This window comes from Colletotrichum aenigma (assembly GCF_013390185.1).
Source record: "Colletotrichum aenigma strain Cg56 chromosome Unknown KSG_Cg56_contig03, whole genome shotgun sequence".
NCBI lineage: Eukaryota > Fungi > Ascomycota > Sordariomycetes > Glomerellales > Glomerellaceae > Colletotrichum > Colletotrichum aenigma.
In genome coordinates this window covers 6,607,378-6,631,362 of record NW_023500909.1, presented here as the reverse complement: position 1 = coordinate 6,631,362, position 23,985 = coordinate 6,607,378, and the positions used below count along the sequence as shown (strand labels likewise).

The window sequence follows — 23,985 nt, the reverse complement described above, 5'->3', positions numbered from 1 at the left end:
CAGCCCGTCTATCGTGATCCAGATCCGTCCAAGTGGGAAAACAAGCCTGCCAACAAATCATTATCGCGGCCCAATCATGAGGGCCTTCATCAAACGCCTTCACGACAACTGGTCCGCCAGTCCAGGCGTGGCAACAACGTCCTTTTTTCCCCCGGGGTGCCAACCTCGCTTCACCCCTCGCTCATCGCCTCCCCGTCCATCCACCCCCATGCGTGCATCAGCTGATCTTTTACCGCTGTCGTGGGTCGTGCGTGGGCCTGTTCGGTGATGCTGAGCATGTTGAGAAGAGCCTCCTGGTCGGCTCTCTCGTCGAAGCGATCACCAGCTTGAAAGGGGCAAGAAAAGTCAGTTGCTGAAACCCTGCAAGAACCGTGTTGCAGATAAGGAAAAAAGCAACGAAAATGGGAAAAAGAAAGAACTTACCAATTGCTATCCCCATACATGCCGTGAACATGGCTGGAGGTGACCCCTGGTTGCACATGCCAATGCCACAGAGACTGCGTAATAGTACTTGGATCTGCTCTGTTAATCGCCTTTCCGCCGCTTTGCGCGTTCCCCCGACACGCGGGATGCTCGGGTTGAACAGAACGAGGTACATTTCGGCGAGAATGTGGTGTTGGACGGCGATGACTGCCACCGTAGTTAGTCATCACCAAACACGATGAGAAACAAAGCCAAACGACATGACGATGCCTTCGGACACCGAAGGCGTCAAGAATGCCGGGCCGGAGACCGGCGGGCATCAGGGGCGGGTAGATTGGTAGACTCACTGTGACACGCTTTTTGATACCATACTTCGGGAAAAGCCTCCGTTTCTGTCCTCTCGCGGTAGAAGATGGGCGTGTACGAGGGCGGCAGGGTGTTCTTCCACTCTCTGTTTGCCATTTCCAGCTGGCCCCATCGCAGCACCGACCCCGCCTCGGCCCCGAAGCAGAAATTGAGGACGTCGGCGCAGTGGACTATGGCACGATTCGCCCAGACGAAGTCGTCTGCCGGGGTGGTTGATCGGTCGACAATGGCATGACCCAAGTTCATCCGGACGACCTGCTGGTTGATGACGGCGCTGTAGATCTCCTGACGCAGGCCCGCCCAGAAGCAGGCGGCCGTCAGCGTGCCCGGCATAAGGAAGCGGTCGCCGGCGTTGACGAAGGCGTGAATCCCAAGGAGATGGCCGTGCGTGTCTTGGCCGACTGTGTTTACGTCGATTTCTTCCAGCACGCGGAGGATGATTGTTGCCGCAAACAAGTTCTCGTCCGACACCGTTGCCGCGTGGTCCAGCAGCGGGATCAGGTAGTTGAGGCACTCGTCATGATACCTGTTTGACGCGAGCGAGTCGTACGCGCTCGTCAGGCTGAGATGCCGTGCTGCCAGCGCGAAGATGGCGTTGAGCAGGATGGGACATGAGCCGGCGCGTTGCGGCACCTCCGTCTCAAAGCTTCTTGACTGGTCGCACGCGTCGAGCTGGCACATTGTCAGAAAAGCGTCTTTCCAGTAAGCGATTGCATCCATCTCAACATACCCAAAAGCCCAACTTGTCCACGTAGTGACGAAACAGTGTAGCTTCCTGGCGTCCTTGGATCGGCCAGATGGGACGGTCAGTGTAGATGCCTCCCGTCGGCGGCACGAGAGGCTCCAGCGGCGGCAGTATGTCGACAGATTTGGAATGCTCGCGAAGACTGTCATGCTGGCTGTCATGTTGACTGGTGTGATCGCCGCCGGGCGTACTCAGCGAGGCTCGCTGAGACAACAAAGGCTCATCGACGACGCTGCTGCCATGAAGGCTCTCATCGGGAAGAGGCCAGCTGGCGGCCTTTGCCGCTTGGAGCGACGGCCGTTGCTGCTGCTCCTCAGAAACGACTGAGTCTCCCACGGTCGCCGCTTCGGGTGAAGTCGCTGTCGTCTCTTCATCGCCTCGCTCCTCATCCCCTCGCGATGAGTTGGTTTCGATGGGCTCATCGCCGTCCGCCGTCTCGCCGAGCTCTACCCCGCGCGTCTCATCGATGAACTTGAGCTTCTTCGGCGGCGCTGGCCACTTGTGGCTCTCCTTGAAGACCGCATGCTTGGGTGCCCGAAACTTGTACCCTTTCTTGCACTCTCTCCCCGTCATCAGGCACCGCCCGCACACGGGCAGTACGCGATCACATCGCAGATGCTGTTCACGACACTGCTCACTGGGAAACGGTCAGCCGGTCTTTCTCGCCCGAAGTTTCTGTCACTCATCACCCGGCATCCAGCAACGGGCCCCGCGTCTCTCAATTGAGTCTCTCCCAACCCAATTGCTCTCATCAACTGCCTCCAGAGAAGCCATCGCCATCACTCTCAGCCATACTGAGGCTCTTCGCGCGCGGCTTCGTCGCCCGTCCAGCCGTCGGCGCGAATGACCTCGTCTCCAAAACAGGCGTTTTTCTCCGCGCCCCCCGGCCCCTCCTCCAGTGGATCATCAGACTTGCGCGCGGTCAACTCACCAGGTCGTGGCACTCAACGAATCAGGCGCTTCGGGAGATGGCATGCCACAGAGCAATCTTGTCAATTCTTTCCGACCCCAGTGCGGCTGCTCTCAAGATTGAGTGAAACCCGGGGAAGATGGAGAAGATCTGGGGGAGCCCCTCGATTTTGAGCAGATCTGTGTATTTGGACGAAAGCTTGCGTCTGCCCGTCTGGGGCCGCGACGAATGACGTGTGTGGGGATTGCGACTTGTCAGCAGCGCAACCGACGACATCCCTCCACCCACCACACACTTTTTTTTCACTCCAGGGGATTTCAGTGGTTTTTCTGGCTTGCGACCGGGCACTTTTTACTGCTTCCAGAGCGCATTTCTCAGTTGGGAATTGCTGGCTGCCAACCCCGATGCCCGAGCATGTCCCGACCCATTCAAACAGGACCCCCAGCCAGCACATTATTCAGGGTCTGCAACTCTCGCTGCTGGCCTCGAGAACTCTTTCTGAGGTCATTTTGGGGGCTGTGGCTCTTAGCATAAACATAAGAAACAAGCACGAGTTTCCACCGCTCTTGCGCAGTCTTATTTGGACATGTCCCTCCCCCCTCTTGTTCATGTTCAATTGACGCACACACACATGTTCATGTTCTGTCACACACTCTCCCGAGTCTCTCTCTTCGCGACTCATGTTCCTCCTCCCCAAGACTCTTCCTAGCCCAATGTGCACTTGGTTCCAACGGGCTGGATGAACGATATGCTCACCTGACCAACACCCAACACACCGGCACACCATCCCACGGACCCAAGACATGCACGCACACGCGGAGACGCAAACTCAATGGCGCCGGCGTCCAATTACTTCGGTTTCCCGTGAGGGGGCCAGACCCTGTCGAAGCTGTCAACCCCTCATCTCACTATCCCAAAATGTCACCTTATCTGGTCGACGACTCGTTCGCGCGACGAGCAGCCGGAACTTGTGACCTAGGAAACCCAGGAACCTAGCCCAGATATCGCCCTCACGACCGACCGACCGCCCGCCCGCGCCAGTTTTGCCCCTGTTCGTCGGCAGCTCGAATGGGCCTCCGGCTCAGCTTCTCATTAGCTGGAGGAGGTTGTTGTCCGGCAGATTACGGTTAACGATTGATTCCTTCACCGACGAACGCGATGCCGACGGAACAATCGAGCACCCAATCTCCCCCGGCCCCATCTTTCTACGCTCTTCTTTAAAAATTCGTGCCCTTTTTTCTGTGGGCTCGAACCGGCGAACTCGTCCCACAAACAACATCCGCCGCCGCGCGTTCCTGGTATTTTATCTTGCGGTTCCTCCCCCCTTCATCGAGGTGTCTTGAGTTCCATCTCGCAGCAGCAGCAGCAGTTTTTGCGAGCATCTCGGTTTTGCGAACGGCCATCCTCAGCACACTGCACACCAGCGAGATCATCCATCAACCGCATCGGATCTCAACCTTCGTTTCTCCGAACAATGGCGGACACCAAAACGCCCCCAGACAATGACCTTATCGTCGGCGTCAACAACCGCGATTCGGCTGAGATCGGCGATCACCACTCCGCAAAGCTCGCCAACAACTTCGTCCAGAGCGCCAAGAATGCGTCAGACAAGGAGCAGCAGATGAGCCTCTCGCAGGGCATCAAGCTGTACCCCAAGGCCATCGCGTGGTCGGTCCTTATCTCAACATGCATCGCCATGGAAGGCTACGACATCTCCCTCGTCAGCAACTTCTATGCATTCCCCCAATTCAACCGCAAGTACGGCGTCTGCAACGCAGCCGGCGAGTGCGAGGTTCCCGCGCCGTGGCAGGCCGGTCTGAGCAACGGCGCCACCGTCGGCGAGATCATCGGCCTCTTCATCAACGGATGGGTCTCGGAACGTTTCGGCTACAGGTGGACCGTCATCATCTGCCTGATGCTGGTCACCGCTTTTACGGCCCTCTTCTTCACCGCGCAGAACGTCCAGACCCTTCTCGCCGCCGAAATCCTCTGCGGCATCCCGTGGGGTGTTTTCCAGACGCTGTGCATCACGTACGCCTCCGAGGTCTGCCCCGTCGCCCTGCGCGGCTACCTGACGACCTATGTCAACTTCTGCTGGGGCCTCGGCCAGGAGATCGGCATCGGCGTCATCATGTCCATGCTCGACCGCGAGGACGAGTGGGCGTACCGCATCCCGTACGCACTGCAGTGGATGTGGCCGGTGCCGCTGGCCATTGGCATCTACTTTGCGCCCGAGTCGCCGTGGTGGCTGGTGCGCAAGGGCAAGATTGACGAGGCCAAGAAGTCGCTGCTGCGATTGACGAGCAAGGAGAAGGACACGGAGTTCGATGCCGACGACACGGTCGCCATGATGGTGCACACGACGGCGCTCGAGGAGAAGATCACGGCCGGCGCGACGTACATGGACTGCTTCAAGGGCGTCGACCTGCGTCGCACCGAGATTGTCTGCATGACCTGGGCGATCCAGAACCTCAGCGGCAACTCGTTCTCCAACTACTCTACGTAAGTTAATTGTCCTGTATATCTCTGGGTGTGGTTTGCATCGACTGACAGCTGCGCGTAGGTACTTCCTCAAGCAAGCAGGCCTCTCCACCGCCAACTCATACAAGTTCGCCCTCGGTCAATATGCCATCAACATGGTCGGTGTCTTTGGCGCCTGGTTCCTGATGTCGTGGGGCATTGGCCGACGCACGCTGTACTTCTACGGCCTCTGCGGACTGTGCAGCATGCTCATGATCCTCGGCTTCCTGGGTCTCGTCCCCTCCGCGCACCGTGAGCAGGGCGCGCTGGCAACGGGCAGCATCATGATCGTCTGGGCCATGTTCTACCAGCTTACCGTTGGCACCGTCTGCTACTCGCTCGTCAGTGAGCTGCCGTCGCGTCGTCTGCAGATCAAGACCATCGTTCTCGGACGCAACCTCTAGTGAGTCAACCCCGACATCCCCACAAAATCTGTTTGCCGATGCTAACCGTCGCTGTAGCAACATCGTGGGCATCTTCAACAACGTCGTCACCCCGTACATGCTGAACCCGACCGCGTGGAACTGGTCCAACTACACCGGCTTCTTCTGGGGCGGCATCTGCTTCTGCTGCTGCGTGTACACGTATTTCCGCGTCCCGGAGCCCCGCGGCCGTACGTTTGCCGAGCTGGATGTTTTGTTCGAGCACAAGGTCAGCGCCCGCAAGTTCGAGTCGACCAAGGTGGATGTCTTCAGTGAGGATGTGGACGAGAAGGCGATGCACAACTACAACCAGCAGATTCGCGTCTCGCACTCTGAGAAGGACGTGCCAGTGTAATCCTGTTGATGGTTGTGTCTTGAGGACTGAGAGGGGTGGTGAGGAGAAATTGTTCATCGCGACGTAGGGGTCCAACATGCACATACACCCCCTTCGGCCGCAGCGAGTGTTGACGTGACATGATTGATGGACACGCATTTCATAAAGGCGTAATGCATGTAACTAATTCCGACGACTTGTACGAAATCTAACGAAAAATATTAATCCGCTTCCTGCGAGTTCCATGCTTGCTTACCATGTCCATCCTTGATGTTCCCCAACACACGCGACTGAAGAGCGACCGACCCCGTCGCGAGCAAGAAGAGTCCGTTATCTTCCCCGCATTCCCCGCACGACATGGCCAAGGACAAAGGGCTAGAGACGGGTGGCTACGGAAGGGAGCAGACGGGAGAAGACGGGAGGATTGGGGCAACCCCCACGGCAGACGGGAAGAGGTGTGCAGTTGCATCGACAAGGGTGTCTTCTTGGAGAGAAGTGTGTGTCTCTCTGTTGGGCGACAATTTCTCCGCATGGTCTCCAACGAACGCAGCGGCTCTTTGCTTCTCAGCCGCCTTCAGATTTCGGCAAGCCAAGCTTTCACTTGGATGTCGGCCGAGCCTCTCAGTCGGGTCTGAGGAAGCATCACCTGAATTCCCGGCTGGCTGGCTGGCTGGACCAAAGTCCGTCACTCTTGGCTCACCTAGCCAAGAATTCAAACCACATGCCATACCTCTGCCCCGGTTCTCTTTTCTGCCCGCCCATGTGGCTCTGTTTCTTTTTCGTCCTTACTCTTCTGTAGCGTCATCTTCCATCACCAGACAAAGGCAAGGTCAACCTGTCGGCTTTCTCTACGCATGGCGACTACGGCTTGAGGTGGATCCAAATCCGTAAAGACGCCAACAACATGCGACTTAAAGTGGCCCCCTTTTGAAAATCCGTCACGACGGATAAGTCGAAACCACCCATGGCCATGCACATTGCCCGCAAGCCAGCTTCCCACTCTCCCCATTCTCGCAGGAAGACGGCATCCACAGCGGCCGGCCCATGGTCTCCGCGATTGCGGGGACCCCACACAACCATGAACCTCTGCCTCTCTCCCTCCCCAGTACTACGTACACAACAGGCGCGCGCGCGAGCAGCGAGGGTCCAACTCGTCAGCAGAGAGATAGCCAAACTCCGGATGCGCAACCCGGCCTGCCAAGTCCTGTGCCTGTTCCTCTGCCCTCCTGCGCGTGAACGTAACTGAATCCTTCCATTTACTCGGGGACCCGGGAAGTTGGACCTCTTCGTCGAAACATACATATGAGCCACCGGCACGTCGCGATCTACTCAGGTCTCGGACTGGTCTTTCTTCTATCTTTAGGCCAGAAAACACCCCCTTTCTTCCCTCTCACAACTTCGCTTCTCTTCTCTCAACAGTTGAGTACGAACACCTCGAACGGCAGATCAACCTCCCCTACCCCCTCCCCCGAAGCCTTTCTGCACACAATCGCCAGCCAAGATGTCGGCCACCGACAAGCCAGAGATCGCCTTCATTGACGACAGAGAGGCCGAAAATGGCTCGGATTCAGAGAAGGGCCCCGTGGTGCGGACCATTGACAACATGCGCGTGTTGGGTCTGAGCGACGATGACGCCGAATTCTATGCCAACTTCACACCCGAGCAACGGAAGGCGACCACTCGCAAGGTAAGAGCTTCGATTTATCAGTATGATGCTTAAGAGCCTGACAAGAGGTTAGGTCGACTATCGTTTGGTTCCCATGCTTGCGATTCTGTACCTTGCATCGCATCTTGACCGTGCGAATATTGGCAACGCCAAGATTGAGGGTTTGGCAGATGACCTTGGCCTTGACGGTGTCCAGTGGAACATTGCGTTGTCTCTCTTCTTCATTCCCTACATCCTTCTTGGTAAGTTTAAGCAACCTGTCAAAATGACAAAAGAAGACTCAATAACCGGCGTTTCACAGAGGTGCCTAGCAACATCCTCTTGAAGAAGTTCAAGCGCCCTTCCGTCTACCTCGGCTCCCTCGTCACAATCTGGGGAATCATCATGACCCTCCACGGTGTCGTCAAGAACTTTGCTGGTCTCCTGACCGTCCGCATCCTCCTCGGAGTATTCGAAGCAGGCTTCTTCCCCGCCGCGGTGTACCTTGTTTCCTTTTGGTACATGCCAAGAGACCTGGCTATCCGCATTGCCTGCTTCTACTGCACATCCTCTCTCTCTGGTGCGTTCTCCGGTCTTCTGGCCGCTGCAATCGCCAAGATGAACGGTGTGGGTGGCTACGAGGGCTGGCGCTGGATCTTCTTGCTTGAGGGCATCGCCACCGTTCTCCTTGGTATTGCTACCTTTTTCTTCCTGATCGACACCCCGGCTCTTAGCACCAAGTGGCTGGCTCCTGATGAGATTCGTTTCCTTGAGATTCAGCATTTCATCAAGCAGGGCGGCCGCTTCAAAGACGAGGAGAACGAGGACAAGTTCAAGTGGGGCGACGTTAAGGCGGTCGTCACGAACTGGAGATTGTACATGCAGGCGTGGGCTCTGTTGGCCACGTCTGCTTGCAGCTATGGTAAGCTAGGACACTTTGCAACCCCTGACGCTTACGAGACACCATCTGACAAAGTCTTGTGCAGGAACCAAGTTTACGCTTCCCACGATCACCAAGGCAATGGGATTCGACAATACCACGGCCCAGCTCATGACCGTCCCTGCCTACGTCGCCGGTGCCATCTCCGCCCTCTTCTTCGCCCGCCTCTCGGACCGCTACTACTGGCGCATGCCCTTCGTCGCCATCCCTCTCGGTCTCATCGCCATCGGCTACGCCATTGTCATCTCCCTCAAGGGCGACCTCTCCGGCAACGTTGCGGCTGCCATGGTCGGTGTCATCATCACCTGCATGGGCATCTACCCCATCCAGCCCGCTGGTTCCTCCTGGGCCTCGAACAACTTGGCTCCCGCATCCCGTCGTGCCATCGGTGTCGCCTTCAACATCTGCGTAGGCAACATCGGTGGCATCATCGGCAGCTACATGTACCTCGACAGCGAGAAGCCCAAGTACTACACCGGCTTCGGCCTGTCTCTGGCGTTTGGAGGCAGCGGTGTCATTGTCGCGCTGTTGCTGGAGCTGAGCTACAAGTGGGAGAACAACAGGCGCGACAAGATGTCCGAGGCGGAGGTCCGAGCCAAGTACACCGAGGAGGAGCTCATGCGGATGGGCGACAAGAGCCCGCTGTTCAGGTACACTCTGTAAGGTTCACGTAGCGGCTGACTAGGCACTGTTTGATGGCGTTGCTGGAGTACGGGTCCGGCACATCGACAAACACGGATTCACGGGAGGATCAATTTTGGTGGATGTACGCAAGACTGTTAGACCATTTATCCATATTTAGCGATTGTTCACGTCAATTATCAGAAACAATCGCGTTCTGGCCCAACTTTGGTTTTGTTTTGGCAGAGTGATGGGTGCATTTCACAATGAAGAAGTTGCTCTGAATTCAAGCCCCAAATAATGATTGAAAACATAGTAGACTATATTTATGCCCTCTCTAGGCGATCCATTAAACGTCCTTAGCAAAAGTGCGCCAAATTTTCAAGCTCACAGTAATAGTAGTTAATGTCTTTCAACCTGACCAGCAGCTTGCGCCCAATTGTGATAGACATTAATTACACCGACAACTAGTCGAGCTTCTCTTTACTACCTTATGGATATCATACATGCGGGGAATTTCAACTCATGAAGGAATCTAAACTCGGTTGATGTTTATGTAGCCACAGCAGTTGTTCATCATTGCACGTACACATTTCAGCTTGGCTTTCGTAAGGCTCTCTTTCGTCTTAAGAGTCAAGTATCGGGTTGAGCTTCGAATCTCCAACTTCGGCGCACTTGACTCGCATGCCATCTCATCTCCTCTTTCACAGCCAAGGTCACTTTGTGTTACGGTTATGATCGGTAATAAAAGATCGGCCGAACGGGCAGAAAGCCAAGTGTTATCTCCAGATCTGCATGCAACAGTTGCTTGCTCAACAGCCTACAGCTTCAACATCCGGCACGATGTGCCGAGCGTAGCACCAGAGAACACATTGTGCAGCACCGTTGCCCGTCCGTATGCAAGCAGGACCCATCTTGCTGACATTCACATCATGAAACCGGGCAAAACCGGGCGAGCTCGTGGTGTCTTTCAGAAATCCATCGGTCTCTCCCCGCCCTCCCACCGGATCTTACCCAGACCCGTCCACCTCCACGCCTCAGAGTAGGTCACACACACACACACACGCCCTAGGGACAGCAACTGATTCAAGTAAGTAATGAGTCGGCGGGTTGGCTACAGCGACTCTCAGCGCCCATTGGATCCCCCGCTTCTGGCTGCAGACCCCTGTATGTTTAGCGCGTGCCCCCAGCCTCCGCCCCTCATCCTCCAGTCTTGTCCTTCCCCAGACAAATCCCCTCCGTTTTCCGTCGACTTCTGTCTCTTGCAACTCTTTCTTTTCCGACTTTCCAACCTCCTCTCCATCGACCGACTGTGCGCGCGCCCGCGTCACACCTCTGCTGGCTCTGCCAAGTGCTCCCCTGCCCGTCATCCCGGGTGTGCCACAGACAGTTTCCGGCTCCGGCCCACTCACCGGCCCATGGACGAGTTCCGTCGCCCGCTCCCGGGCCCGGCCAGCCCGGCCCCCGCCGATGCTGTCCATCGCGCATCCTCGGCAGCAGCAGCCTCGGTGTCGAGCCCTCGTGGCGGAGGAAGTATCGGCGAATCACGGAAAAGAAGCTTCAGCTCCGCCGATCATCAGTCGCCTCTGTCCGACGAGCAGCAGCAGCTCAGCGGGCCCGGTGCTGCCGCCAACCGCCGCAAGTCGCAGAAAGTGAGCCGCGCATGCGACTTTTGCAAGCAGCGCAAGGCCAAGTGCAGCGGGACCATTCCCTGCGACAAGTGTACGCGCAAGGGCCTCACCTGCGTCTACGATGCCAAGTACTCCCGTGGAAGACCTCCAACGCCGCCTCCGTCTGCTGTTTGGTCTGCAAGCTCTAGCACCTCTCACCCTGGCGGCCCGGCGTCTGGCTCTGAGGAGCCTCCAGTCATGTATCAGACAACCGAGACAGGGGGACGCACTATCTCCGCACCGGTAACAGCATCCTCGTTGCGCGGCCAGGTGCGCGAGAGCCAGGGCCCAGCCTCAAGAGCCTCACCCGAGCTTGGCATGGCCGAGATCCAAGGCCAGGTCTTCGACCCGACTTCGGGCGTCACTTTCCTTCATCGAGCGTGGAAGAGGCTGTCTAAACATGATAGCAGCATTGTACCGGACTATCTCAACGCTTCGACGGAAAATCAGCCACTCATGCTGGCTGGTGACAAGCCTCTGCCGCCAATCACGGACGAGGATGTCGCCAATTTTTCGTTGCCCAGTCCCAGAGAGCTGCAAGACTTGCTGGGCATGTATTTCGACGTCTGTATTGCCACGTATCGTGTTCTGCATCGGCCGACGGTGGAGACATGGCTCAAGACGATGGTGAACAACCTCGCCCAAGGGAAGCCTGTCTGGCAAGACATCGGCCGCGCCAAGGCATCCATCGTGCTCACAGCTCTCGCTGTGGCGACCGCTCATAGTGAGAAGTCCAAAGGGTTCCACGAGCCAGAAGATGAAAGATTGTCACTAGCACGGAGCGATCGGCTATTTTGTGTCGCAGTCCAGTTGACAGAGCGTGAAACCGGCCTACCCAGACTGGAATCCGCGCAATCTCGTCTCATTCAGGTGCTTTATCTGCTCACAACCTCTCGGATGAATAGAGCGTGGTACACGTTTGGGAACGCCCTGCAAATCATATCCGCCCTTGGGATGCATCGCAAAGCTGCAAAGAAGCGGCACTTAGCAGCGGGCAACTCGGATTACATCCAAGCACAATGTCGGTCCCGCACATTTTGGACAGCTTACGTTCTCGACAAGTATTTGGGCGTGATATTTGGTCGACCGAGGCATTTCCACGACGATGACATCGACCAAGACCACCCCGATAGAATTGACGACGAGGATATGACTGCGCAAGGACCCATCGAACGCTTCGAAGAGCATTCGGACTGTCACATTGACGCCCTGATTTGCCATGTGAAGTGAGTTTACCGTCGCTCGAAGACCAATGCAGCTAACTTATTTGAAGAATTGCGCAAATCATTGGGAATACGTCGAGAGAAGTCTACTCAATAAAGGCCATCTCGGAACAGGAACGCGTTGCTGCCGCACATCGGTTCAGCGAGAAAATTCACGAATGGCGTGCCAGCCTCCCGCCACACCTGGGCTCAATAAGACCTTCAATGCTGATACCCAGCTTCCGTCGCCAGGCCACAGTTTTGAAGCTTGCCTACTCGCATGCAATCATGCATGCAAACCGTCTGTTTCTTCTAGGTAATCTGAGCTCTGGCAGCGAGACACAAATCCTGGAGTGTCTCGGAGCAGCGCGGACAGTCCTTGAGACCGTAGACGGCATGGCCGCAGAAGGGCCCATCTTCCACGCCTTCTGGTGGACGCAGTACGTCACATTCTGCGCCCTGCTCGTAACATACGTCTGGGACATACAGCAAAAGCGCCGGGGGATCTTGCTGGAGAACGAAGGCAAGATAAAGCACGCGAAGCTCATGGACCTGGCTGAGCGTTGCCAAACCCATCTCGCTCATGCAACCGCGTCGAATTCTCCAAGTCGGCGATATGCCATAATTCTTGAAGAGTTCAGGACCGAAGGCCTGGGGCAGATGAGCCGGAAAAATAACGGGCAACCTCCCCTGGCCTCGCAGGCTGCAGCACCTCGACCAGCTGCTCCCGCTGCGGACACCCAGACACAGCTACCCCAACCTCAAGGAAACGGAGCGACCACAATGGGCGGATTCGACTTCAACTCCGCATACGCTGCCGGATCTGGCACCGTCGATCTCATGGACCAAGGAGATCCAGGACTCCTTGGCTCCAACCTGCTAGACGAGTGGCAAACGACAGACTGGCTAGACCTCGACTCCTCAGCATTTGGTCCATACTTAGACATTGACGCAAACCCGTACGCTTGGATGCCGGATATAGGTGGATGAGAAACATAGTCTATAATCATTAAAAACATTTGAACTATTTTACACGGTGAACTTTGTCAGGTTTTCCGGCCCCGTCTCCTGCGCCACGCGCTTGACCTCCTCCTCGCCCAGCTCCTGGAAAATGTCAAAGCCCCATCTCGTCTGCCAGTTGAACCTCTTGTTCCTCTCCAGGCCGTTCAGCTGCGCGAAGACATCCTCGGGCAGCTCCTGGACCTTGAAGTTGGACTCTATCCGGCTGGGAGTGACGCTCTTGGGCAGAACAACGGTGCCACGCTGCACACCCCAGGAGGCCAGAAGCTGGCCGCCGTCGATGCCCAGCTTCTTGCTCAGCTCGCCGACCAGGGGGTCATCCACCGTTCTCGGCTCGCCGGTCTGGTTGTTACCCAGAGGAGAGTAGGCAGCCAATTGGATGCCCTTGGACTTGCAGTAGCCGAGCAGATCGGGCTGCTGCAGGTAGGGGTGTGCCTCAATCTGGTTGACGGCAGGGACCGTCTTGGTCTTGGTGAGAAGATCCTTGATACGCTGCTTGGTGAAGTTGGAGACGCCGATGGCGCGGACCTTGCCCTTTTCAACCAGCTTCTCCATCGCCGCCCAAGTTTCCGCGGGGTCGATGTCGGCCAGCTCAAAGACTCCGTTGGAGTCGATGGGGAACCACTTGTCCGAAGGCTTGAAAGCACTGGATATTGTCAGCACAATTTCAGGTTCACTTTCACACAATTATGCATTCAACTTACACGGGCCAGTGCATCAGGAACAAGTCGAGGTAATCCGTGCCCAAGTCCTTCAATGTCTTGTCGACACCAGATTCAACATCTTCGGCCTTGTGCTTGGTGTTCCACAGCTTTCCAGTGACGAAAATCTCTGAGCGAGGAACGCCGCTCTTGCGGATGCCCTCGCCGACCTCTGCCTCATTGCGGTAGATGGCGGCGCAGTCAATGTGACGGTAACCGGCACGCAGGGCAGTCTCGACAGCACGCTCAACCTCGTGCGGCCCGGCTTGCCAGGTGCCGAATCCCACCGCGGTAATCTTTGCACCGGTGTTGAGGGTAAAGTGTGTGGTAAGAGGCATGTTGTGTACTACGGTGCAGGGATGATGGTGTTATCCGAGTGGTTGGCGTGTGAAGGTGTTATGAGGGGTGCGGACAGGTAATAAACAAGGTGCTCGAGTGATGATGTGCCAAAACAGGTGACTTTGAGCAACAGGACAAGACGATAATAAATCGGTTTCAGCCACGCTACGAATTCATGACGAAGAATTACTGTGGCTCTCCAGTTGCTGCAGCATCACGGAGCTCTGTTCTAGCAAGCGGATTCGTATCCGTGACCTAGCCGCATCCCGGTTGCCAACACCGAAATCCGTAATTCTCCGTTAGCGCAACGCTTTAAATCCGCCAGTTTGCCCCAATAACTGTGGAGAAGCGGATTTTGTACCCCCTGCAGACGGAGACCCTCCTCCACACGATCGCCATCACCGCCATCATCCACTCGGAAGCGTCAAGCAATGCATCAGCAGGGCGGGACGCGCCTCACCGGCGTCGGAATTATGGGCAACTCGCCTCGTCCCGGGGGCCGTATTGAAACTCTCAAAAAGGTGGTGTGTGAATCTCCAACTCGAACCGACAACCATCCAGCAGTTGAGAGAACCAGAGAGAGTAGCTGTTGACGGTACAGTGTACTCCCCCGACCGCTCTCACTTTTGGATGAGCCACGTGCGACACCAACCACCATGAGTCCTCCCTCAGTCTACGGCCCCACGAGCGCGGAGCTCCCGGGCTCCAGCCTGGCTGCGAATCCCCTCACCGAGTCCACGGCCGCCGCAGCTCAGGGCTGGAACAACGATGACAGCACCATCAAGACGGTGGACGAGCTGGTGCGCCGTCGCGCCCGGGCGCACCCGGACAGTGTGATTGTGTCTTACCCTTCGTCTGGCATCAACTATGTCGACTACACGATGCGACAGCTCGATGTCTTCGCCTACCGCGTTGCCAAGTTCTACGAGCAGCGCATTCCCAGCCGCCTCAACTCCGAGGAGAAGCCGACGACCGTGGCCGTCTTGGGCCCGTCCAACTTTGACTATCTCATCACCATGCTGGCGCTGACCAAGCTCGGCCACACAACGCTGTTCTTGTCGACGAGAATCTCACAGGAGGCCATTGAGTCTCTCATCACAACCACCGGCGCCAAGTTCCTCATTGCCGACAAGAGGTATCTTGAGACGGCCGAGGGTGCCAAGCAGAACCTTTCCTACCTCGATGTCTTTGAGATCGCGGGTCAATCGACCTTTGACTTCCCCATTGAGGTCCACGCTGATACCCAGCTGGACTATGGACGCGATCTCTCAGTTGAGACGAACAATCTCATTTACATCATCCACTCCAGTGGTAAGTCAACATATACTCATAATTCTGAGAGTACGACTAACATTTCTAGGATCAACTGGTCTCCCGAAGCCCATCTACCAGACGCAGAAGTCTGTAATCGCCAACTACTCCAGTAGCATGGACATGAAGGCCTTCATCACTCTGCCTCTGTACCACAACCATGGCATCTGCAACTTGTACCGGGCCATCTACTCCGGAAAGTCCATCCACCTGTACAACGCGGACCTCCCTCTTACCCGAGAGCATCTCACCGGCATCATGCGCAAGCACAACTTTGAGATCTTCTACGGCGTTCCCTACGCGCTAAAGCTTCTCGCCGAGACTGACGAGGGCATGGCTCTGCTGCGTCAGCTGAAGATCGTCATGTACGGTGGCTCCGCCTGCCCTGACGACCTCGGCGACACTCTAGTCAACAACGGAGTCAACCTTGTTGGCCACTACGGAGCGTAAGTGGATCCCCACTCTTCCTTCGTAACAAGACTAACACCGGACAGCACCGAAGTTGGTCAACTGATGACCTCGTTCCGCCCACCTAACGACAAGGTCTGGAACTACGTCCGCGTCCACGACAAGCTCGAGCCGTATCTCAAGTGGATTTCCCGCGGCCCGAACCTGTTCGAGTGCTGTGTCCTCCCAGGCTGGCCGGCGAAGGTTGCCACGAACCAGGACGACGGCTCCTACTGCACCAAGGACCTCTTCGCGCCCCATCCCACGATTCCCAAGGCATGGAAGTACATTGCCCGCTTGGACGACACGATCGCCCTGGTCAACGGCGAGAAGTTCAACCCCGTCCACATGGAGGGCACCATCCGCTCCAACAAGAACATCACCGAGTGCGTCATCTTCGGCGTCGGACGTCCATCCCTCGGTGCCCTCATCGTCCCTGCTCCAGCCCTCGCTGGCAAGACTGATGAGGAGATACTGGAGGCCGTTTGGCCTGTCGTTGAGGAAGCAAGCCGCAAGGCCGAGGCTTATGCTCGTGTATCCAAGAACATGATCAAGCTTCTTCCCTACGACTGCGCCTACCCCAGGACTGACAAGGGTAGTGTCATTCGCCAGGCTTTCTACAAGAGATACGCCCAGGAGATTGACGAGGTCTACGACAAGGCGGACGCCAGCAGCGGTAACCTGAAGAAACTCTCCCTGCCTGAGTTGAAGGACTTCATCCGTCAGGGGCTCGTCCAGGCCTTGTCCAAGAGGGTTGATCTTGACGACGACACCGACTTCTTCTCTCTCGGTCTCGACTCCCTGCAGGCTATCCAGATGCGCTCTGATATCCTCCGAACCATCGACATTGGCGGCAGCAAGCTTGGACAGACCGTCGTCTTTGATCATCCGTCGATCAACAAGCTCAGTGCTTACCTCTTCGGTCTGGGTTCTGGAGAAGGTGTTGCTGCTGATGTTCCTATCGAGACCGAGATGAGCGAGCTCATCGAGAAGTACGATACCTTCGAGGCCCCCAAGGCTGCCCCTCGATCTTCCATCGTAAGAATCCCATTCCTCCCTTCAAGACATGGTAACTAACTTGTCCCAGGCTGTCACTGGTGCCACTGGCTCTCTCGGAGCTCACGTCGTCGCCAAGCTCGCCGATGACCCGACCATCAAGACCATCTACTGCTTCACCCGCGCATCCTCCGATGCTGATGCCGCCCGCCGCGTGAAGAGCTCCCTCATCCAGCGCCGCGTCTACCACACCCTCCCCGCAACCTCCCGCAGGAAGCTTGTCGCTCTGGCCACCGACCTCGCCGATCCTAAACTCGGTCTCTCGGAAACCACCTACGGCCAGGTGAAGCAGGACCTCCGCACCGTCATTCACTGCGCCTGGTCCGTCAACTTCAACATGCGCCTCTCCAGCTTCGAGAAGGGCAACATCGCCGGCGTCAACCACCTCATCGCGCTGGCCAAGGCTGCCGGCGACGACGCCTCATCTACTGCCACCTTCAACTTCTGCTCCTCCGTGAGCACCGTCGCTCGCGCCACGACGATCCCCGTTCCCGAGTCCGTCCCCGACTTTGAGTGGGCGCAAGGCATGGGATACGCGCAGTCTAAGTGCGTCGCGGAGCATCTCTGCTCCCGCGCCTCCGCGAAGTCTGGCGTCAAGGCCCGCGTGCTCCGCATCGGACAGATCGTCGCGGACACCGAGCACGGCGTCTGGAACGCAACTGAAGCCATCCCCCTGATGTTGCAGACCGCAATCACCGTCGGCGCCCTCCCCAAGCTCCAGGAGACGCCGTCTTGGCTCCCCGTCGACACCGTCGCTCAGGCCGTCATCGACATCTCCACCTCAGACGCCGACGGTGTCTTCACCAACGTTGCCAACCCGAAGATGTTCAGCTGGACCAATGACTTACTGCCCGCCCTGAAGGCTGCTGGCCTGGAGTTTGAGGAGGTTGAGCCCAAGGAGTGGATTCGTCGCCTCCGTGCGTCGAACTCCGACCCCGCCGCCAACCCGCCCATCAAGCTCGTCGACTTCTTCGCGAGCAAGTACGACAAGGATGAGTTTGCGCCGTCCAAGACCTACGTCACCGACACCGCGTGCTCGCTCTCCCCCGCGCTGGCGGAGGCTCCTGTCTTAACCCAGCAGCTTGTCAGCAACTTCGTCCAGTACTTCAAGGCCAACCACTGGGTTCAGCAGGCCAAGAGCTCGTCGAAGACTGTAATCATGGCCGCTGGACCCTGCGGCAGCGGCAAGTCCACTCTCGCCACCTCTTTGGCTTCGGAGCTCAAGGTTCCCTTCATCGAGGGCGACTCGCTGCACTCCAAGGCAGCTGTTGAGAAGATGGGAGCTAACCAGCCCCTTACTGACGACGACCGCGCGTCGTGGTTGGGTCGCATCGGCAAGCGCGCAGTTGAGACCATCGAGGACCTGGGGTACGACTCTGTCGTCGTCAGCTGCTCGGCGCTGAAGAAGTCTTACCGTGACACTCTTAGAGATGTTGTCTCCAAGAACGAGGGTGCGAGAATAGTCTTCCTTGACATTCAATGTGCGGCCGAGACACTCGTGAAGAGGATAATTGAGAGGAAGGGGCACTACATGCTTGCGAGCATGGTGGAGGGTCAGGTTGGCGTCTATGAGCCTGCTGGCCTTGAGGAGCTGGATGTCTTCCCTGTTGAGGGCGAGAACAAGCCTGAGGAGGTGTTTGAGGAGGCCAAGTGGCTGCTTGGTCAGATCGGATTGAACTAAACCTCGCATAGAGGTAGAATAGCATAGCACATGATTCCGGCGTTTGGCGGCAGAGGGGATATCGGTATAATTATCTCAGTATTATCTTCATATGTATAAGAAAACCCTTGAAATGGTATCTTTGCAAACCCCGCGTCTGTTGCTTCGCTATGTCTTCGATCCAGTACCACAACAATTGAGGAATCCTTGCCGTTCAGTGTGAAGCGCTATGCCTTTCCCATACCGCTCAACGCGCGGCGGAATATTATGAGTCCAGTAACGATTTGGGGTCCCTAAACAAGTGTGCCCCGCTGAGTTGAGAGTGTCATGCATTTCATTCTTGATGAATGGGCAATTATCCTTTGGTCCATGTGATTTGTCCGCCGGACATCGCCAGACGTAGATTTTCCCGCAGGTATGGCAGTAGTAGTGATCTGCCTTTATCGTATTATTCAAGTCTCTCATGAGTGTGAAAAGAAAGACGTGTCGTTGACGGGTTGATATCCGTTTCAAAGTGCGATTGAAAAGCAGGATGTGGAGTGGTTTGCACGTGAGCGCAAGACTGAGTACCGTTTCGGTGGGAAGATGCGATGCGATCTCAAAGATGATGTCGGGGATTTGTTCAAGAAGGGAAGTGATTTCCAGAACGGGAGGCGTGGAGCCAGCCTCGACTGTTCTGGAGGCTGCCATCCCGGTTGTCGTGAGGAAGCTCGCAAGAGCCTGGCGGGAGGATGGTGGATCCGACGGTTTGTGACAGGAAGCGAACCGCCGGAAGGCCGTTTTTGTTCCGAATGGGCACGGCCGGATGTTTCCTCCTGCGATCGATGGTCTGTGGTGGACGTGTGACGTGCTTCGGACGCGGCCACGCATGGGCTTTGACTCGGACAAATTTCGACGACTCAGGGTCTGAACGCAGATTGGGGACGCGGCGGTTTGAGTACCGTACCCATGGAACCGGACTACCGGTTGTTGAATCGAATGGACTACGCCTACATGAGTCAAACGGCTTCTAAAATCGCGTTGAAAGATAACGGTTTGGCGCTTCCGGTATAGCTCGTGCGTGGTGGCGTATCTGCCTCTTCTTTGATCGAATGCTATCACTGAGTCAATTCCGGCAGATGCTGTATGCATTAGAGCCGCATCTATGATTTGCGGACCAAGAGGAAAACTTTGATTTCATAGGCCGAGAAAAGTTTTGATGGTTCAGACAAACAGGTCTACCCGTTGCAGTACCAGAAGGGTTCTTGGGCACCAAACAGGTTCTAGAAACCATCTAGCCAAGTTCTTCATCAGGCTTCGAGATGAAAGATGGGTAGAAACATCATACATAGTAACAGACGCAGGCAAATACTTAAGTATTGAGACCTGTGATAGTTTGGTCAGAAGCTCATGCTTGCAACATGACACAGGCTTTTGCCTTTGGTTATGTCGCTGACTAGATCTTTGCTCGGACCATTGTTGTCGAGTGAACATCTGTAGTAGTCTTCAATTCCCATCGTGATGGATGCAATTATTATTTCCAGCAATGGTCATAAAGAAGCTTTACTTGAACTTGCTCTACGACCCGCAGAAGCATAGTATAGTTTCGAACTGATGCTTCTTATGAAATCCCTTAGATCTGATTTTACTCATGGCGGTTGCTAATAGAAGTTCACTTGTATGTTAGTTTCAATAAGAGCTGACGAATATTGTTTCGCGTCATGTGCGCGTTGTATCACTGGGCCATAATATCATTCACTCAAAGATACATACGCAACGTATCAGGAATTGCTCCGCATCTCATTGAGAACATATCCTCACACCCCTGCGTGTTAACGTTATGTGCATAGGTTATGGCAGATACTCCCTTCATTTGATTTCAAGATTGCGTTAAGGAATACGCACGACTTAAGGCTCTTTGTGCGCTTAGATACGCAGGTTTAGAATCAGGGAAATTAGCAGATATGTGGCAGGCAGCGATAGCTCTCAGAAAACAAACGCGCAATGAGGAACATTAATTTTCTACATACTCATTTTCACGAAAACTGCACAAAAGCTAGATACACAAAAGCTTTACAATGCAATATTGATGGCAGAAAGGAACAAATAGTCAGAAAAGCTCCTGCTCAGCGGATGTCAGTCGTAGAGCTTTGCGTATTTGCAACTGCTTGAGGTTGTGGGTGAGCTTGAACCCGACCCCCGACTTCACGGTCATTTAAGGCAGAATCGTCAAGGTAAATTATAAGAACATTGGAAATAAATCAAAACCGATTGTCAAATAGAAAGCTCCCTGAACGGGTTGTTGAGAATGCTTGTGAGATTTTTCGGGATCAAATTGAAGATGCAGTGGCGCGGAAGTATTTTGCATCCGAAACATCACACAAGCAACCCAGTTCGGATCCATTTTGACACCAATCTGCAATCTCACTTCAGCAACATCTGGATTGCTTAAATACTCTTCTGCGGCATACTGCTCCAATGTATCGAGAAACAAGGCATCTTGTAAATTGCTAGTCAAAAGAGGACGATGCTAAAGCCTCTAAGACACTTGTTCACGAGACGCACAATTCACAACCTCACGACATTTCCCAAAGCGGCAATCACTACAATGGCGAGCATGCAGCAAGTCTTGGTACACCTGCTCGACGAAGCAGAAGGAAGCTCAGAGCAGGGCCATACACACAACGACTGCCATCACCACCACCACAGCCACATCAAAGATCAATTGGAGGATCTCGAGCCTTCCAGCCACCTGCGGCTGCTTCAACAACTATTGTGCGTCCGGCAACCCGAACCACCCTTGCCGGAGACAATTCTGAACAAGATAGACGCGCTTCTTCGACAACAACAGTCCCACAAGCTCCTCACGCTTGCCGGCTCAATTCAGCCGACACAAACATTCAAACGAAACAACTCCCGAGATGTCAGAATCACACTCTGGCAAGGTGACATCACGACACTGTCCGGCATCACCGCCATCACCAATGCCGCCAACGGTCTAGGTCTCGGATGCTTCCAACCTTCTCACCGCTGCATAGACAACGTGATTCACGCGGCTGCAGGTCCCCGGCTGCGGGACGCGTGCTACCGAATCATGGAGTCAAGGGGCCGAGAAATCGAGCCGGGCGAGGCGATCGTTACTGAGGGCTACTGTTTGCCCGCAGAGCACGTCGTGCACACGGTTGGACCGCAACTGCAACGCGGCTCGAAGCCGACCGAGACGCAGACTGCGCAGCTCGCCCAATGCTATCGCTCCGTGCTCGACGCCGTGGAAGCTTTGCCCGCGACGCCGGATGGCAGGAAGATTGTCGCCTTCTGCGGGATCTCGACCGGGTTGTTCGCGTTCCCGGCGCGAGATGCGGCATCTGTCGCGGTGAGGACCGTTGCAGATTGGCTCGAGCACCACGAGAGTACGTCCATCACCGATATCATCTTCAACACCTTCACGGATGCAGATCATGCCATCTACAAGGAGATCCTGGCCTCGCCTCCCCCGCAGACACCAGGGATTGGGATGTCGCCAACCCCGCCAAGTGTAAATCACCCGCATCGGCAGTCGCCGTTGATCCAGTGCGACTCGCTGGACCGCGCCAGGCAGTGGTTAACGACGGCAGATGCTGTCATCGTAAGCGCTGGTGCCGGGTTATCTGCTTCCGATGGTTTGGATTATACTTCAACGGCGTTGTTTGCCAAGCACTTTCCCGGTTTCCTCAAGCACGGGCTGCAAACTCTGTACAGTGTCTTCGGCTTCACTGGCTGGCCGACCGAACAGGTACGATGGGGCTACTATTTCACGCATCTTGGCATGGTCAGCTCATGGCCAAAATCCCCGATGTATGGGACGCTAATATCCTGGCTGGACACGTTTGGGGAGAACGCGCATGTCAGGACTTCGAACGCCGACGGTCTCTTCGTCGCAAATGGTTTGTCGCCTGAAAAGCTGTCAACGCCGCAGGGCTCGTACTCCGTGTTCCAATGCCTGGCGAATTGCAGACCGGAGGCGACGGTGCTCTCTGGACCACTCGTCGCCGACGCGCAATCGTCGCTGGATCCGGTATCTCAAATCTTGACAGACCCGAGCAAGGTGCCCCTTTGCAAGTTCTGCGGCGGAAAGATGAACATCTGCGTGCGAGCTGGGCATTGGTTCAACGAGAAGCCCTTCCAGGAGGGGGAGTCGAGATGGAAGCAGTTTCGCAGGAACATTGTGCATCGTGAGGACAAGACGACAGTGATCCTGGAGCTTGGCGTCGGGATGTCGACGCCGGGCGTATTGAGATGGCCCAACGAGGATCTGGTAATGAGATGCGGGGGGAAGGTCAAGCTGGTGAGGGTGGGCATGGGACCTGAGACGGCCGTCCCGTGGGATCTAGAAGATGCCGGACTGGCAACGAGCATCGATGGCGACATCACGACAGTGGTGAGCGAGCTGCTGAGTTGAGCGTAAGCGAAAGTTAAGACGGAGGGGGCCAAAGAACTATTCCTTCACAGGAGGAAACATCGGTCGAGGAGATAGGGCGTCTCATCCCTAGCTTCAGATGATAAGACGAAGGCACACCAGTAGAGTCTATCCAATCAACCAGTTGACTCGTCGATATCTCTCATCAATGACAGGCTCGTGAATCTCAAAGTGAAATGCCAGAAACGTGCCTCATAAGATAGTAACTGTGGACCTGCATCCCGCCACCACCTTGAATGAAAGAGGCAAGCGGCTCATGGAGAGTTTGATTCGTCCCTTGCAGAGTGCATGAACTAAACAACTTTGGGCAAATGTCTCGCCCAGGGCCCCAAAGACTGCGAAGCTTTCTTCTCGCGCCAAGAATAATACAAGGTACTTCGTCCTCCGAGCCTTGGGAACGACCGGCTCGGAAGCTGCTTCAGCGCCTCGTCCAAGTCAAGTTTTGCCGCGCCTCAGGTGGCCTCGTCCTGGCCTTACACTCTTGGCGTAATGCAACACTGCGTGAGGTGGCAGTGAGTGTGTGGCCGTGTAGTCGCCCCCAGCCCTGTTGGGCCTTGAAGCAAAGCTCAGCTTTTTCCAGAGACTTGCCCATCCCCCTCCTAAAGTTTCCTAGTTAGGCTGGCCTGGCTGTCAAACGTGCTTCTCAGCCCTCCGTCACCCACACAGTCGAGGCGTCTTTCGTAGGGCGGGCTTGGTTGCTCTTGGCAGGAGAAGATCAAACTCGCTTGCGGCGCCAGTGCGCGTCAGGTCGCGAGCGGGCATTTTAGGCCTGGAAACTCGACTCGCGCACCCGCCCGCGTAAGGTGGGAGCAGCCGGTAAATCATTCGTATCGACCCCACTGACATGACAGGGGCTGAGCTCACTGTTGGTTGCGATTGGTGGCCCAGATGGTGATTGATCTACAGCAGGCATAGAAGCGGCGGGATTGCAAATCATTATGGTAAGGGGTAAGGCTGCTAGCAAGAGTCGCGTGGTGATGGCCTCAAGGGATGTGAAGGGGAGGGGAGGGAATGGGCCGGGCGGAGGCCCACCGGCGCCCGGCCGAGAGCGGGTGGATCCGCCCAGCCGGTTGTCGGCCCCGAGTCGGGAGACACGATGGCCAGCAGCCATCGGAAGGGGCTGAGCGATGTCACTCAAGGCCCGCGGTCCAAACGCTCCGATGTGGCTGGGAGGCAAGAAACACGCAGAGAGAGAGAGAGGTCTGAGAGCGTGCAGCA

General features: G+C 55.9%; 7 protein-coding genes across 7 annotated transcripts; 5 read left to right on the top strand and 2 right to left on the bottom strand.

Moving 5' to 3' along the window:
• Positions 1-170: 170 nt before the first annotated feature.
• Positions 171-2,107, bottom strand: CGCA056_v005768 (uncharacterized protein; the record flags this gene model as incomplete). Its single annotated transcript, XM_037321019.1, has 4 exons — positions 171-325; positions 424-630; positions 771-1,461; positions 1,520-2,107. 4 exons carry the CDS (start codon positions 2,105-2,107, stop codon positions 171-173), a joined length of 1,641 nt encoding a protein of 546 aa, XP_037181991.1.
• Positions 2,108-3,918: 1,811 nt separating this feature from the next.
• Positions 3,919-5,741, top strand: MPH3-1 (Alpha-glucosides permease MPH3; the record flags this gene model as incomplete). The annotated part of the gene is made up of 3 exons (XM_037321018.1): positions 3,919-4,946; positions 5,008-5,367; positions 5,426-5,741. The coding sequence occupies 3 exons, from the start codon at positions 3,919-3,921 to the stop codon at positions 5,739-5,741; spliced, it is 1,704 nt and encodes a 567-aa protein (XP_037181988.1).
• A 1,480-nt stretch (positions 5,742-7,221) lies between these two features.
• Positions 7,222-8,968, top strand: CGCA056_v005766 (putative transporter; the record flags this gene model as incomplete). The annotated part of the gene is made up of 4 exons (XM_037321017.1): positions 7,222-7,407; positions 7,460-7,628; positions 7,688-8,287; positions 8,352-8,968. The coding sequence occupies 4 exons, from the start codon at positions 7,222-7,224 to the stop codon at positions 8,966-8,968; spliced, it is 1,572 nt and encodes a 523-aa protein (XP_037181989.1).
• A 1,376-nt stretch (positions 8,969-10,344) lies between these two features.
• ASG1-4 (Activator of stress genes 1) lies at positions 10,345-12,788 on the top strand (the record flags this gene model as incomplete). Its single annotated transcript, XM_037321016.1, has 2 exons — positions 10,345-11,822; positions 11,870-12,788. The coding sequence occupies 2 exons, from the start codon at positions 10,345-10,347 to the stop codon at positions 12,786-12,788; spliced, it is 2,397 nt and encodes a 798-aa protein (XP_037181986.1).
• Positions 12,789-12,827: 39 nt separating this feature from the next.
• Positions 12,828-13,857, bottom strand: CGCA056_v005764 (alcohol dehydrogenase; the record flags this gene model as incomplete). Its single annotated transcript, XM_037321015.1, has 2 exons — positions 12,828-13,464; positions 13,523-13,857. The coding sequence occupies 2 exons, from the start codon at positions 13,855-13,857 to the stop codon at positions 12,828-12,830; spliced, it is 972 nt and encodes a 323-aa protein (XP_037181987.1).
• Positions 13,858-14,514: 657 nt separating this feature from the next.
• Positions 14,515-18,353, top strand: CGCA056_v005763 (Adenylate-forming reductase Nps11; the record flags this gene model as incomplete). The annotated part of the gene is made up of 4 exons (XM_037321014.1): positions 14,515-15,169; positions 15,219-15,615; positions 15,664-16,654; positions 16,704-18,353. 4 exons carry the CDS (start codon positions 14,515-14,517, stop codon positions 18,351-18,353), a joined length of 3,693 nt encoding a protein of 1,230 aa, XP_037181984.1.
• Positions 18,354-20,919: 2,566 nt separating this feature from the next.
• Positions 20,920-22,749, top strand: CGCA056_v005762 (Protein-ADP-ribose hydrolase; the record flags this gene model as incomplete). Its single annotated transcript, XM_037321013.1, has 1 exon — positions 20,920-22,749. One exon carries the CDS (start codon positions 20,920-20,922, stop codon positions 22,747-22,749), a length of 1,830 nt encoding a protein of 609 aa, XP_037181985.1.
• Positions 22,750-23,985: the final 1,236 nt, after the last annotated feature.